Here is a 15128-nt window from a genome sequence, read left to right as displayed (position 1 = left end):
GAAGTGTTCTCCAACTCAATTTAGAAGTGTTTTCTAACTCAATGTCCTATTTTCTATAATTCTCGACATCAACAATAGCAGATATCAACAATTATTTTAATATTTTAAAATTCAAATGTTAAAAATCTTAATGCATGTTTAGAATTTAGAAAATTAATTAATAGAAAACATAAAATTCAATTTTTTAAATAACCAAAAAATTAGGTAATGAACTCTTACCAATCAAAAAGGGCCATCATTTAAAATAAATTATTTTTGAATTATTTTTTTAGTCAAATCTGTTATTCCGGTTTCTATATCTTTTTACGAGATCACGAGACTTGATCATTGAATTTGTTTGCCTAAAAATTGATTGTACTTTCATTGAAGTTAATGATTTTTTTAATGAAAATCGTAGGGCCTTATAGACATGTACATTTTTTTTAAATACTGTCATTGTTATTGATATAAATATTGAGATGTTATGTAGATATATAATTTTGATAAACATGTTTGGTGAAAATTAAGTTTAAATACATTTAATCCTTAATTTTGAAATAAAAAATCCAAATCAAATTTATTAAATATTATGAATCTAACAAAAATAAATGAAGTTAAAACCAAGACAAGCAAAATTTTTTTTATAAGAAATTAGTTGAAAATATTTAATTATCAAAATATAATATTCTTTTTTTAAAAAAGGTTAATGATATTAAAAATGATAAAAAAAACGTATAAACACAACGACAAAGTTTGACATTAAAAGAAAAAAATAATAAAAAAATTAATATATTACTTAATAAGTTATCGAGTTAGTAAATTCTTTAGAAGAACGATTAATTTCTCGACGGACTCTATTGGCTTTCCGGAATGAATTTTAGAAAGAATCATAATAATATCATTATGAATGATACACTTTGGATGACTACAATCATTAAAAGTTCAACGATTGCTCTATAACCATATAGTTCATCAAATAATAATTGGGATGGTAACCCAAATATATATGTATGTCATATCAGCCGCATCAATCCAAACTTCTCAGCAACTACCCCAAAGACTCAGATATCACTCAATAAATCTCAATAATAGTTCATAAAAGACTTCATATACTAGTCACAATCGACAATTCAAAAGTAAGTAAATTATTTATTCAACATCCTCGTGACACATACAACGACAACTAACTGTAATACAACATTTTGCATGCACATATCATCTGTAAGAATTCCACCTTGAATAACGCTTCATCCAAAGAACGAGATTTTGGATGCAATCTTTGACTCCCAAAATTTCTCCCAACATAAATTATATGGAATCATCTTAGCGAACAACTTATAAGTTATAACAATACCGCACATGAAAATTATCCATGTCTTGACTCTTAACAACGCATAACGTCTTGTTCAGACGGGGATACTTGTTTGCGTCCTAACAAAAGTAAAACTCTATTATGTGATGAGCTCTCCCTAATATTTAATCTCCTTCTAAATTTGACTAGCGAAACCACTTGATCGATGATCAAACATGTTCTTAATTGTGATATTTTTACATATAACAATGAAAGCCAATTCATGATACGTCGTAGCTAGAATTTTGATACTACACCAATTATCGTCCCAAAACCTAATAAAAGAATCATCCCTCACAATAAATCTAGACTACCCACGAAAACTTTTCCGCATAGAATATATATATTTTTTCCCGAAAGATTTAATCTTCATTAACACTATAAGCACATCAATCCTTTGAAATAATACACATAGTTCTCATTAGGATTACAAACCCAATTCCTATTTAAACTGCAAGATTTTGCAAAATTGACAACTCCATTATCCAGTAGTTGGATATTTTCATTCTCTTTTGAGAGATTCTAGGTTCGAGTCCATCAGGCTACAAGTTTTGCGCTTGGTTAAATTGTTAAGTGTGTTTACGGATTATGTGCTTAACCCCCCTCTGACCACATTTTATAAATTATATAAATATTATATAAATATTATATAATTATTTTAGATTTCATTATTTCATTATATTTTTATATTTTAGATGAATACATATAATAATTTTACAAATTGATATTTTTTGTAAGCATATAGATAATTTTATTAATAATAAATATTTTTTTATAATTTTATTTCTTTAATATATATATATATATATATATAATTATATAAAAATTATAAAACTTACAAAATACATTCACATTAAAAAAATTATAAATTTATCTCATTAAAAAAACATTGAAACTATTATTAAATTAGTCATTACACTTTAAAATAATATAACATACAACTGAAATAAAGTACTTCATAAATTAAAATAATACACAAATAAAAAAAATAAAATAAAAATACATTACAAATTATGAAACAAACAACCAATATTTAATAATTCGGCAAATCAACATTGCTTCCTCCAATATTATTGAAATATTAACTAAATGTATCCGTTTGAAATGTATTCAATTGGACTTGTTGAGCTCTTTTATCCAGAATGCGTGTCTTTTCGGCTTTTTGCACGGTGTTGATGGTCGATGATGAATCATCGATCATCTTTCTTTTCAGTTTGACTTTCTTCATTCCAAAAGATTTTTTTGATGTAGAATCACCAACAACATTATTCGAGTCGTCTAAGTTTAAAGAAAATGAAGAAATACTTGGGGATGTTTGTCTCACTAACTTGGGGGTTGGGTTTTCTGACTCCGATGAGGGATAATGACCAAATAATTATTTTTTCTTTGCCTTTGTATTACCATCTTTAAATTTCTCAATTTTTTAAATAATATCTCAAACATGATCATATTTTTTATCTGGACTTGAATTTAGGATCTTGTGTAAACAATATTTTTTCTTTATACATCTACAAGTTATAGAAAGATTAATCAAATTTAATATAAACAACAAAGTGAGAAACAAAAATTATATTATATAAAATGTGGATATTTACTATATCTTCATTTGAAGCACCGCTTTGATATATATTTCTACTACTTTTATGCATGCATGTAGTCTTTTAGTTGTTTTCTCGATTGTTTGAATTCGCGCTTGCATTGATCTTTTGGTGCGAACCTCCCAATGCTCAATTTTTTCTTCATTGAACGATTGCTATATACGTGACTAAAATCGATCAGATGATTGGTACTAGGGCTGCAAATGAGTCAAGCCGCTCGTGAGCCGCTCGATCAAAGTTCGGATTGAGCTTGACTTTGATCGAGTTCGAGCCAAGCTCGAGCCGGCTCGTTTAATATTCGAGCCGAACTCGAGCTCATATAATGCTTGCTCGACGGCTTGTCGAGCTTTTTCGAGCCTCATAATATATAATATACTTATTTATTTAATATAAAAAAAACTTAAAATTTAAAACAATTTTTTTTCTCTCTATTTTCAAAGCCCATATAGAAAGCCCATAATCTACATTATTATATTATATTGTCATAAAACAAAACCCTACTAATGTATTAGTCATAAGTGACTATTCATCTCTTGTTCTTCTTCTTCCTCATCATTTCTTCTTCTTCCTCATCTTCACCATTTCTTCTTCTTCTTCGTTCTTCACTATTTCTTCTTCTTTCGTCTTCATCATTACTTTCACTCATTCATAATAGGTTAATACATTTTTTTATGTTATCTCTCATCTACACTATTTCTATCATTCATTCACAAGAAACCTACAGGTAAATTAAAATATATTTTCATTTCTACTATAGTTATTGTTCATACTTTTAAATAACTTTGATTTTTTTGTATTATGAGTAAATTTGTGCTTATATAGATCGTTCATAGATCTATATGAAAAAACACTATTATATATTAATTGTTCATAGATCTATATGAAAAAATACTATTATATATATTAATAGTGTTCATAGATCTATATAGAAAAATATTTTTAATATATATTGATCATAGATCTATATAGAAAAACACTATTATGGTAAACAATATTATATTATATATAATATTGAAATATTAATATATTATATATAATAAAAAATAAAAAAATATTAGTATATATTTTATATATATTATGAAGAGATAAAAAAGGTTAGTATATATTATATATAATATTGTGAGAAAAAATGAATTTATAATATTAATAATATATTATAATATATAAATAAATTAATAGATTCTTTCTATAAATAAGTCAATAAATTCTTGTTATATTTGTACCCAAATAATTTAATTATATATAATAATATTTAATAAAAAATAGGTTGAATTTGTTTTTGTCCGTATCTCCCTTAAACCTTAAAGTAAATTAAATTTTAGTTATTTGTTTTAACATGTATTTTTTATATTAATTATTTTTAAGCTTAAATGCACGTAGGTGTACTTGTGCTATGTTTGAAGAACGTGACTTAAAAAATATTAATATATTGAATGTTCAAACAATTTATATAGTATTGTACTTTAATTTTAGAATTTTATATTTTAGAATTTTGACTAGTAATTGTGGTTGAATGCCTTTTGGATTATTATGATTTTGGAATTTTAAATAGTTATAATTTTTTAATTTTTTAATATTTTCAATTTTAAATATTATGTTTTAAATGTTGAATATGTATGAAAGTTTGATATTTAATTTTGAAAATAAATTTTAGTTTGAGTTCGAGCTTGAATTCGAGCTCGAGCTTGAGTTTGAGCTCGAACTCGATCTTGAATTCAAGCTTGAGTTCGAGCTTTTCGAGTCGAGCTGAGCTTATAGGTAAATAGTCGAGTCAAGCTCGAGCTCAAATTTATAAATTCGTTCGAGCTCGAGTTCGAGTCGAGCTAATAAATACTAAATCGAGTCGAGTTCGAGCTCAAGCAAATCCGAGCTCGACTCGGCTCATTTGCAGCCCTAATTGGTACACCCCAACAATTAGGTCTTGAGAAATTTCCATATAAACCTGACATAAAATAATAACTTCATCCTGGTTATATAAAGTTGATCAGATCGACATTCTTACAACAAGTTAGATATGATAGAGATTTATTTTATAGTGAAAAATCTTCCACTTTCACACCTCTCAATTTTTTGAAATGAAATGACCATTCACTACAAAAAATTTCATATCTCTCAATTTTCTGAATTGAAATGACCATTCACCACAAAGATTTTCACATCTCTCAATTTTCTAAATTGAAATGACCATTTAGTACAAAGATTCACACATCTCAATTTTCTTAACTGAAATGATCATTCACCAAAAAGATTTTCACATCTCTCAACTTTCTAAATTGAAATGACCATTCATTACAACAATTCTCACATCTCTCAAATTTCTGAATTGAAATGACCATTTACCATAAAGATTCTCACATCTCTCAATTTTCTAAATTGAAATGACCATTCACTATAAGGATTTTCATATCTCTCAATTTTTAGAATTGAAATAACCATTCAATACAAAGATTTTCACATATCTAAATTTTCTGAATTTAAATGACCATTCACTATAAAGATTCTCACACCTTTCAAATACAATACTATAAATACATATCATATGCTCAAACTATTGATACATCTCTCATTTTTTTCTAATCATACATTTTAATCTCTCTAAAATGAATTTTGAATTTGGCAATTCATCTTCTTTTTCTGATGATGATAATATGTTCATTATAAATACTCTTAAAAAAACAAGAAGTGATATGTCATGTTATTGCTAATAACAACATGATCATTTAACAACTTCTCTAACAGCAAAATCATCAAGCCTCGCATCAGGTTGCTCATAGTAGATTGTACAATGATTATTTATCAAATAATCCATTATATAGTAATGCCAAGTTTCGTAGAAGATATTGAATGTCTTGATCATTGTTCCTTCGGATTGTCGATACAATCAAAGATCATGATCACTATTTCCAACAACGAGCGGATTGTACTGGAAGACTTGGATTATCTCCAATACAAAAATTGACTAGTGTCTTTCATATGTTGGCATATGGTGTCCCAACAGAAGCTACGAACGAGTATATTAAAATTGGGGAGTCTACTACTATTGAAAGCATGAAAAGGTTTTGTCAAGCTATAGTTGAGGTATTTAGTGAACGATATTTGATAGACCTGCCACTAATGATATTTTTAGACTTCTTTATATTGGTAACGTAGTTTTTCTGAATGTTAGGGAGTTTAGATTGCATGCATTGGAGATGGAGAAATTGCCCTACAGCGTGGTCGGGGTAATATGCAGGCTATAGTAGAAAGCCTACCATTATTTTTGAAGCCGTAGTAAATTATGATCTTTGGATATGGCGTGCTTATTTCGGCTTGCTCGACTCCAACAATATCAATGTATTAGAGTCATCTCATCTTTTCTCGGATCTAACTCAAGGTATCGCTCTTCCAGCTCATTATGTAATTCAAGGAAAATAATATAACATGGGTTATTATTTAACTGATAACATATATCCAAAATGGTCTATACCATTGTACAAACAATTAATGAGCCACATGGTTAAGAAAAAAAATCGCAATGAAACAAGAAGCTTGTAGAAAAGATGTTGAACGTGCATTCAGAGTTCTTCAGGCACATTTTGGTATTATAGCAGGACCAATGCGTTATTGAAAAAAATAGGTGCTTCGTGATATAATAACTACGTGCATAATTTTGCACAACATGATTGTGGAGGATGAACGTGATCTAAGTGTACCAATTGAGATTGAGTTGGAAACACTACCACCGGAGGTTGAAACGGTAGTAGATGAATATACTCGATTTAAAGAATTCATATCTCGATATAAAAAATTAGAAATAAAGATGATCACATTGTACTTTAAATTGCATTGATTGATCATTTGTGGGAGGAATACACAAATTCTAACATTTGAAAATTTATCTCCTTTTTATTTGTACGAATAATTCTTTATTTCAATCTCAGATTTATTTTTTTAGCTCGTGTATTATAATTTTTGATTTTTTAATAAATTTTATTTATAAAATTAGTACGTACACTCTACTATTTTATAATTAATTTACATTCAAATTTAAAATAATATTGTGGTGTAATTTGTAATATTGTAAAATATATGAGTGATATTAATTATAAAAGTTGATGTAAGGAAGAATTTTTTGGGTTTGAGAATGTATTTTTCGGTTGAAAAAGAATTACTGTTTGATGTAATATTTATACCAAAATAGATTTTTCGGTTGAAGATGGTCTAACTCACTCGTTGGGTAGTTTATGACAGGTAGTTTATGACTTCGGTTATAATATATCTACAAAATTTGAAAATTCAAGCCTCAAATTGCAAAATTTAAATTTTGTGCACTAAATCAAGCAAAAAAAAATAAAAAATAAAAAAAACTCAAATTCTAAGTCCCAAGTAACTATTTTGGCCTTTTCAAATTTGGTACTAAGCCATAGATCATACATATTTTTTGACCGACTTAATATTTCTAATAATTATTAGAACAATCTTTATACTTATGTAGTTGATGAAGGAATTTTTGCTATACTGTACCACCTTAAAAAAAAAATAATAATAATAATAAAATTGTAAAAAGAAAGACAATGGAGGTACTAAAAATAAGAAACACCTTTACATTATATATTCAGTTTACAAGTACAAAAATAAGAAAGAAAAATTCACATTTATAACAATAAAGAAAATATAACACAGCAAGAGTAAAATTAGTTTTTAAAGACATTTTGTATGAAGAATTAAAAAGACAAAGACTATTATAATCACCATTTTCACTTGTCTTTCTCGTTCAACGAGATTATTCAAAAAATAATACTAACTCTTCTGTAATATTAAAGAAAAAAGAAACCACCCATCAAATTTTGCAAATTAAAACAATTTTCATCAATGATTGTGAAGTAGAAGTCATATATGATCGATAAAACACAAAATTTGTGTAAATTATTGATCACACACTATTCATTAATAAAAATAGACTTACAAACTCAATAGATGAAGTGACAAAAATAGTTCCTAAGAGATTAAAGACAAATTCTTTCCTTAAAAAAAAGAAAGAAAAAAAAAGACTTACCCCTAGTGAATCCCATGAGTGTTTCTTTGTTTATGATGATAAAATCTACATTATTGATCTCTATTATATAAACTTTTCAGTCAAAAAAAAATTATATCACAAATTATAACTATATTTGTCAAATTAACACTTTTAACAACAAGATTTTCAACTGGATATTTTGTAAGAAGATGACGTGAAATTACAAGTCATATTAGTTCAATGCACATTAAGTGACCATGAAAAAACTTAACGTTGACACTATATGAGTCTATTTCTACCTATCTTGAAGTCTTAATGAGATAAATTTAGTCCAAGAAAAAGATTAAAAAATGTTGTCATCTTTTTGCTTAAGTCTAGAATACAATTCATAGTAAGCAAAACATTAATTATTGACAAAATAATTATACAAGTATCTATCTAGGGGTGAAAAATTCCAAACTCTTCACATGCCCATTACATTTGTAAAACTGTAACAACTCATTTTAATCACTTCTATTACAAATGGTTTGAATCAAAAATTTTAATCAAATTCATATTTATAGTTTGGGTTGGAACCAACCCATTTTATAACTTTTTATTGGTTTGGATTAATTCACAAATTAATACATATTTTACTCATCTCTACAAACGTACAACATATAAAATCCCCGATTATCTAAACTTTAACGAAAACTCTTTTTTCTCAAATTCGCACAAATTATGTAAAATACAGACTTTTTTTTTGTTAAACTGAATGCAATGAAATAATAAAGAATCACTCTCAATATAAGTGAGGGCTTCAACGTAATATTGATAGAAATGTTTAATGACAGGATATGAAACTGCTAATCACTTTACTCTCCAAATGAAACAACACCAATTGTGATCCAAATACAATAAGGATTTATTTTTCCTAGAAATATACAATGGTGTAAAACATTGAAAATTCATTGGACTCTTTAGAAAGGTAATGAAAACAACTTAGTCCAAGACTGAGTTTTCCATAATCATGTATTACCCAAACATCAAATAACCTCCCACCATAGTTAAATAACATAAGGCATCCACTTAAAAACTTATCACTTATACCTTTTCTAATTCAAAATGAGATAAGTTTATTTTTAATCCAAATTATCAAATCTTTCGGTGTAAGAAATTTCCTACTCAAATTATATCATATTTGTCAAATTAACACTCTAAGCAACGAGATCAAAATGAAGTCTCAAGATCATATTTGTACAAAATTTGAAAATTCAAGCCTCAAATTGCAAAATTAAAATTGTGAGCCTTAAATCAAGTAAATAACTAAAAATTCTATGACCCAAATAGCTATTTTGGTCTTTTCAAAATTTGTACTAATGTCACGAGATGAAATTCGACCCGTGTGACACTAGGTTAGATCGACGCAGATTCTAGCTAGTAAGCCCTTTTACACAATGCAAGAGGAACTTAGAGAGAGAAAAAACTTGAGAATAAGAATTGTATATTGAATACTTGGTAATTACAATGTAATACCTCTAAAGTATTTATAAGACTTACAACGTATTAAATTAGGAATTGTCTTCCAATTACAATTTAATTACACTAATTTAGATTGTCTTCCTTAATTAGAATATCCCAACCTAATTTAGAATATCTCTTGTAATTTCTTCCTTAATTAGAATATATCTTCTAATCCATTCCTTAATTAGAATATCTTCTAATTTCTTCCTTAATTAGAAGATTCATTGGGCCTACTTACGCAACTGGGCCTCCCCTTGGGCTAAGAAGATTAGCGCACTATGAGGCCAAAATTTTAATGAGCATCGACATCCCCTGGATTGGATCGTGACACTAATGGGCCGTGACATTCTCCCCCACCTAAGTCGTGGTCGTCCTCAACTCGACCTTGGACCAATATTCTTCAATCTTCTACCTGAATTGACACAAGAGATCCTCTCTTTCCTATAAATTCTCGACATCAGATAGACCTTTCCCCCACGAATTTTTAACGGTCCCTCGTATTTGCGCACGAGCCACTTGGGCAAAGATTGTAGAGACTTACATTGATGTAGAGTAATTTCCCTATTCCTCGGTCCCTTTCCTTGAATCCGACTGTATGCCTCTTCAGATCTGCCCCTTTCTTCACCTTCTTAGTGTCTTCATCCAAAGATGCCCGAGCAAGATCTGCTTTCTCTCCTAAGGATTTGGCGAGAGTGAAGGCGGACTGACTTTGACCAACGTAACATGTGGTCAAACTTTGTGGAGTTGATGGTTGTGTGGTGTCTTTGGCCTTGAGCCCCTCGAAGGCTTCGACACACGCTATCTGGACTTCCTTAGGTACTTCTTCTCCCTTGGACCCGTCCCCAGCATCCATCTTGGCAAAAGTGGCAAATGTTTCTTTCCCATATTTGCAACCTCGACTGAATCGCATTGCCGAGAACATGCACATACCCTATGATTCTCTTCTTGTTGATATCACTCTAGTCTTTCCGTGATCCAAAATAATTAAGGAATTAGAATGAGGAACTATGCAAGCGCGTACCTGACCAAACCATTATAGTCCCAACACTACATCATAGTCATCCATAGGGACTAATGTAATTGAGACTGTCCCATTCCAGTCTCTGATCCTGGTGTGCACTTTCTTAGCCTCCTCGATTACCAACTTGACTGTTGTACTCAGACTTTACCGTCCCTCTTGTTGGGTGGATGCGAAGACCCAACGCTTTAACCACTCCTTCATGCATGAAGTTGTGAGTAGCTCTAGTATCCACTAGTGCTTTGATGCACCTTCCCCCGATCAAGGCATCCACGAACATTGAGCCCCTCTTTGTTCCCTTAATCGGTTCCTCAATACTAGCCTTCACAATATTGAGTAGTCTTAAGGATCCTATTTGAGTCTCTTCTTCCTCATCAGAGGACTCAATTCCTTTAACCGCTACAACATTTTCCCCTTAAACGGGCACATAAACTTATGTGATTATGAGCACCACAAATATAACAGGCTATTCGATTACCCGATTCGTCGGCTTGCCTTCCTAAGTTGTTGTGTGGATGTCCCTTCTTGGGTGGGTGGTCTTCCCCACCTTTCTCCTTATCATGTGGGCGGTCTCCCCCACCTTCCTCCTCATCATCCCTGAGGATCTTCGGCCTGTTGACATACACTTTGAGCTCTAACAGTCTTTCTGCAACTGTAATTGCCTCGGAGACGTTTTGCACCTTGGCCCTTTGCAGCTCCAACTGCGCCCAAGTCTTTAGGCCATTAACAAACGCGAACAGGGTCTCATGTTCCGTTAGACTAGGTAATTCGAGCATCAACTCATGGAACTCCTTCACATACTTCTTGATGGTCCTTTTGTGCACAAGTTGATTTAGTCGCTTCCTATCTTCGAAATCGGCGTTCTCTAGGAAGAATTGACACTTGAACTTGGTTTTGAAGTCTTCCCATGTTTCCATCTTCAATGTACCTCGTTCAATATCTGCTTCCCGCTTCCTCCACCACAATAATGCCATCTTTATAAGAAAGAATGGTGTTATTTCCAACTTGGTACGATCATTGAATATGATTGATGCTCGAAAGTACCTCTCCATGTTCCAAAGGAAGTCCTCCACTTCCCTTGCACTTCTCGAGCCTTTGAATGGAGTTGGCTTGGGAACATCCATCCGATGAGGTGCTGCACCTCTATGATCCCCTCCATTCCACCAAATCCGACCTTCCATCGCATCGAGCCTCCCCATCGTTTCCCTTTAGAGAGCGTCGATCATCGCATGGGTTTCTCCTCGGATTGTCTCAAGTATTTCCTACCGGATATCATTAATCGCCCTTGAACCGATCCTAGCACGTTGTTACGAATGCTAAAATTCAAATTGTTAATGATCCCATGACCTCACTCTCTAACTATTCACTTTTCTCATCCAACACCGTCACTTTATCGGCCACCTTGCTAAACACTTCGAGAGCTTCTTGGTGCTCACTCATGCCTTCTTCAAGTCGGGTCACCCGCGCTTCCATGGCAGCACCTCTCTCGATGGACTTATCCCTCTTGGATCCCTTGTTCTTATGTTGGCAGGTCAGAACCTTAGTAATGATAGTATCTGAATTCATCTCTTGCAACTTGAATACGGAAGTACAACCTTGCTCTGATACCACTTGTCACGGGATGAAATTCGACATGTGTGGCACTAAGCTAGATCGACGCAGATTCTAATAAAAATTGTATATTGAATACTTGATAATTTCAATGTAATATCTCTAAGGCATTTATAGAACTTACAACGTATTAAATTAAGAATTGTCTTCCAATTACAATTTAATTACACTAATTTAGAATATTTCTTCCTTAATTAGAATATTCATACCTAATTTAGAATATCTTCTAATCTCTTCCTTAATTAGAACATTCATTGGGTCCACTTAGGCAACTGGGCCTCCCCTTGGGCTAAGAAGATTAGCGCACTATGAGGCCAAGACTTTAATGAGCATCGACATCCCCTAGATTGAGTCGTGACACTAATGGGCTGTGACACTAAGCCATAAATCATATATATTTATTACTAACTTAATATTTTAAATAATTATCAAAAAAATCAATATACATATGTAATATTTCAAGGACTTTTTGTTATGTTGTACCTTAAGAAATTAAAAAGAAGGAAATAATAAAATTGTTTATAATAATCATAGTAATGAATCATTATTTAGTAAGATAAAGACATAATAAAATGAAGTTTACTGAAACACTTCAGTTTACAAGTTTGTCAAAAACAAATATCAAAGTTATAACAACAAAAAAAATGTAACACGTTTAAGAAAAGTAAACATTGTTTCATTTTTTCCAAAGTCATTTTGTATGACACATTAAGAAGGCAAATACTATTATCATCGTCATCGTCACTTGTTTTCTTCATTCAGACTGCAAAACTAACTCATCTGCAATACCAAAGGAAAAAAGAAATCACTCATCATTACTTACAGGTTAATAGTTTTTCATCAAGAATAAAGAAATAGAAGCCAAATTAATATGATCCAAATAAAACATAAAGTTTATGTAGCATTATTGATCACACACTATTCATGAATAAAAGAAAATTTTACACATAGTCAAGCAAAAAGATACAATATTAATTCAGTTATAGATATGTTAACTGTAAACTAGTTTCAAGTTCTGAGATTTTGAGATGACATATCTTTGTTTATGGTGATAAGGTCCACATTATCCATATTTCTTTAATATAAACCTTTGAATCCAAGAAATTCTCTATCAAATTATAATCATATTTTCCAAATTAACACTCCTAGAAAAAGATTAAAATGTAATACAACTTATATTTTGTAAGAAGATGACATGAAACTTCAAGTCATACTAGTCCAATGCACACTAAGTGATCATGGAAAAAACTTAACTTTGACACTATATGAATCTATGTCTACCTATCTTGAAGTTTTCATGAGATAAATTTAGCCCAAGAACAAGATAAAAACTATCATCTTTTTTCTCAAGTCTATCATACAACTGACAGTATGCAAAACATTAATTATTGAAAAAAGAATTATACAAGTATCTATCTAGGGTAAGAAATTTCAAACTCTTCATATTGCCTATTTTCCCATAACACTAGTAAGACTCTAACAACCCATTTTAACTACAATGAGATAAATTGTAAATTTTAATCCAATCCATTTTATAACTTTTTATTGATTAGATTAGTTCACAAATTAATACATATTTTACTCGCCCCTACAAATATACAACATATAAAATCACCGATTATCTAAACTTCAAATAAAAACTCATTTTTCTCGAGACCACACAAATCATATGAACTAATTAGTAAAACATAAGTTTAATGAATGTAATTAAATAACAAAGAATCTAAATAAAAGTAATATTTTACCATTTCATCCATCGTCTGATCTGTTGTTGATGACATCATTCAGGAAAAGGCCAGACTAGACTCTCAGTATAAGTGAGAGCTTCAATGAAATGATTGTCTACATTTTTAATGCCTGGATAAGAAATTGTGACCACTTTATTCTCCAGATTAAACAACACCAATTGTTTTCCAAGCTGCATAAGGATTTCATTTTTCTTGGAAATATACAATGGTGTAAAACTGTGGAAATCAATTCGGTTTGGAAAGGGTAATGAAAACAACTTAGTCCAAGACTCAGTTTTTCCATAATCTTTCATAATCCATAAGTCAAATTTCTTCCCACCATAGTTAAACAGCATACAGAGGCATCCACTTAAAACTCCTACCAATGAATCCAAAATTCCTTCCCCAAAACATGGTTGTGATATTTCAGAAAAAGTTTCTTCTGTCAAATCGAAAGTGAGGATACCCTGATAATTATTTATCCCCGTTTCCATACTTGCTCCCCAGTGAAGTGATCCACTCACAAACATGCCCCTCTCACCCAATGGACAGAATTGAGGGTAATTCTTAACCTTCCTCCATGAACCACTCTTCAACCCGTAAATCTTTATTTCATTTGAGAAAGGGCCAGTGAATTTTTTTGAATTAGACTTAATAACTATCACCTTATAGTCGGAATTACGTTCATCATAGCCAAACCCATATGCAAAGAACTGACTTGGAATGGACAGACTTGTACGCTTTTTAAGGCCGCAACTAGGCAGTGTCTTGGATTTCCTAATGGATGGGTTCCACAAAAGTATCTCAACTTCATCTATAGCTACACATACCAACCCATTACAGGAACCCATAATCCATATTTCAGTCATACATAGATCAGAATTTGAGGGTATGATTGAAAAATCTAATGAATGTGCAATAGGACATTCTTCATTCAGAATATCTGAGATATAATAGGATTTCACATCACAATCTAAAACCCGTCTCATAAGAAGTTGTGCTTGATTCTGGGAAGCTTTGAGATGCTTCTTCACGAATATGGGATTAGCGATCAAAGCATTCCAAGATATGGAAACGCACCTGCATTGGAGAAGTGATTTGACTGGAAGTCTGCTTAAGATTTCCGTAATCATTTCTGGAGGCAGGGAGCTAACAAGGGTGACTAAATCGGCAGCGGCAGTAGAACTTGTTTGAATAAAATTGCCCTGCTTTCTCTCTTGATCCATGGATAGAATCGGCGATCGATTCAGAGTGCCCAGATTGATTTAGAAGAGATTAAAAATGAAAGAGAAAAGTAAAGTGAGAAGAAATGAGGGTTATGTAGGGGACTGCGTATCCCACTTAT

General features: G+C 31.0%; 1 protein-coding gene across 1 annotated transcript; it reads right to left on the bottom strand.

Moving 5' to 3' along the window:
• Positions 1-13823: 13823 nt before the first annotated feature.
• Positions 13824-15128, bottom strand: LOC124912692 (F-box/kelch-repeat protein At3g23880-like). Its single transcript, XM_047453344.1, has one exon. The coding sequence runs from the start codon at positions 15007-15009 to the stop codon at positions 13837-13839; it is 1173 nt and encodes a 390-aa protein (XP_047309300.1). The 5' UTR covers positions 15010-15128; the 3' UTR covers positions 13824-13836.

This window comes from Impatiens glandulifera, chromosome 1 (assembly GCF_907164915.1).
Source record: "Impatiens glandulifera chromosome 1, dImpGla2.1, whole genome shotgun sequence".
Taxonomy (NCBI): Eukaryota; Viridiplantae; Streptophyta; class Magnoliopsida; order Ericales; family Balsaminaceae; genus Impatiens; species Impatiens glandulifera.
This window is presented reverse-complemented; position numbering and strand designations above follow the sequence as displayed.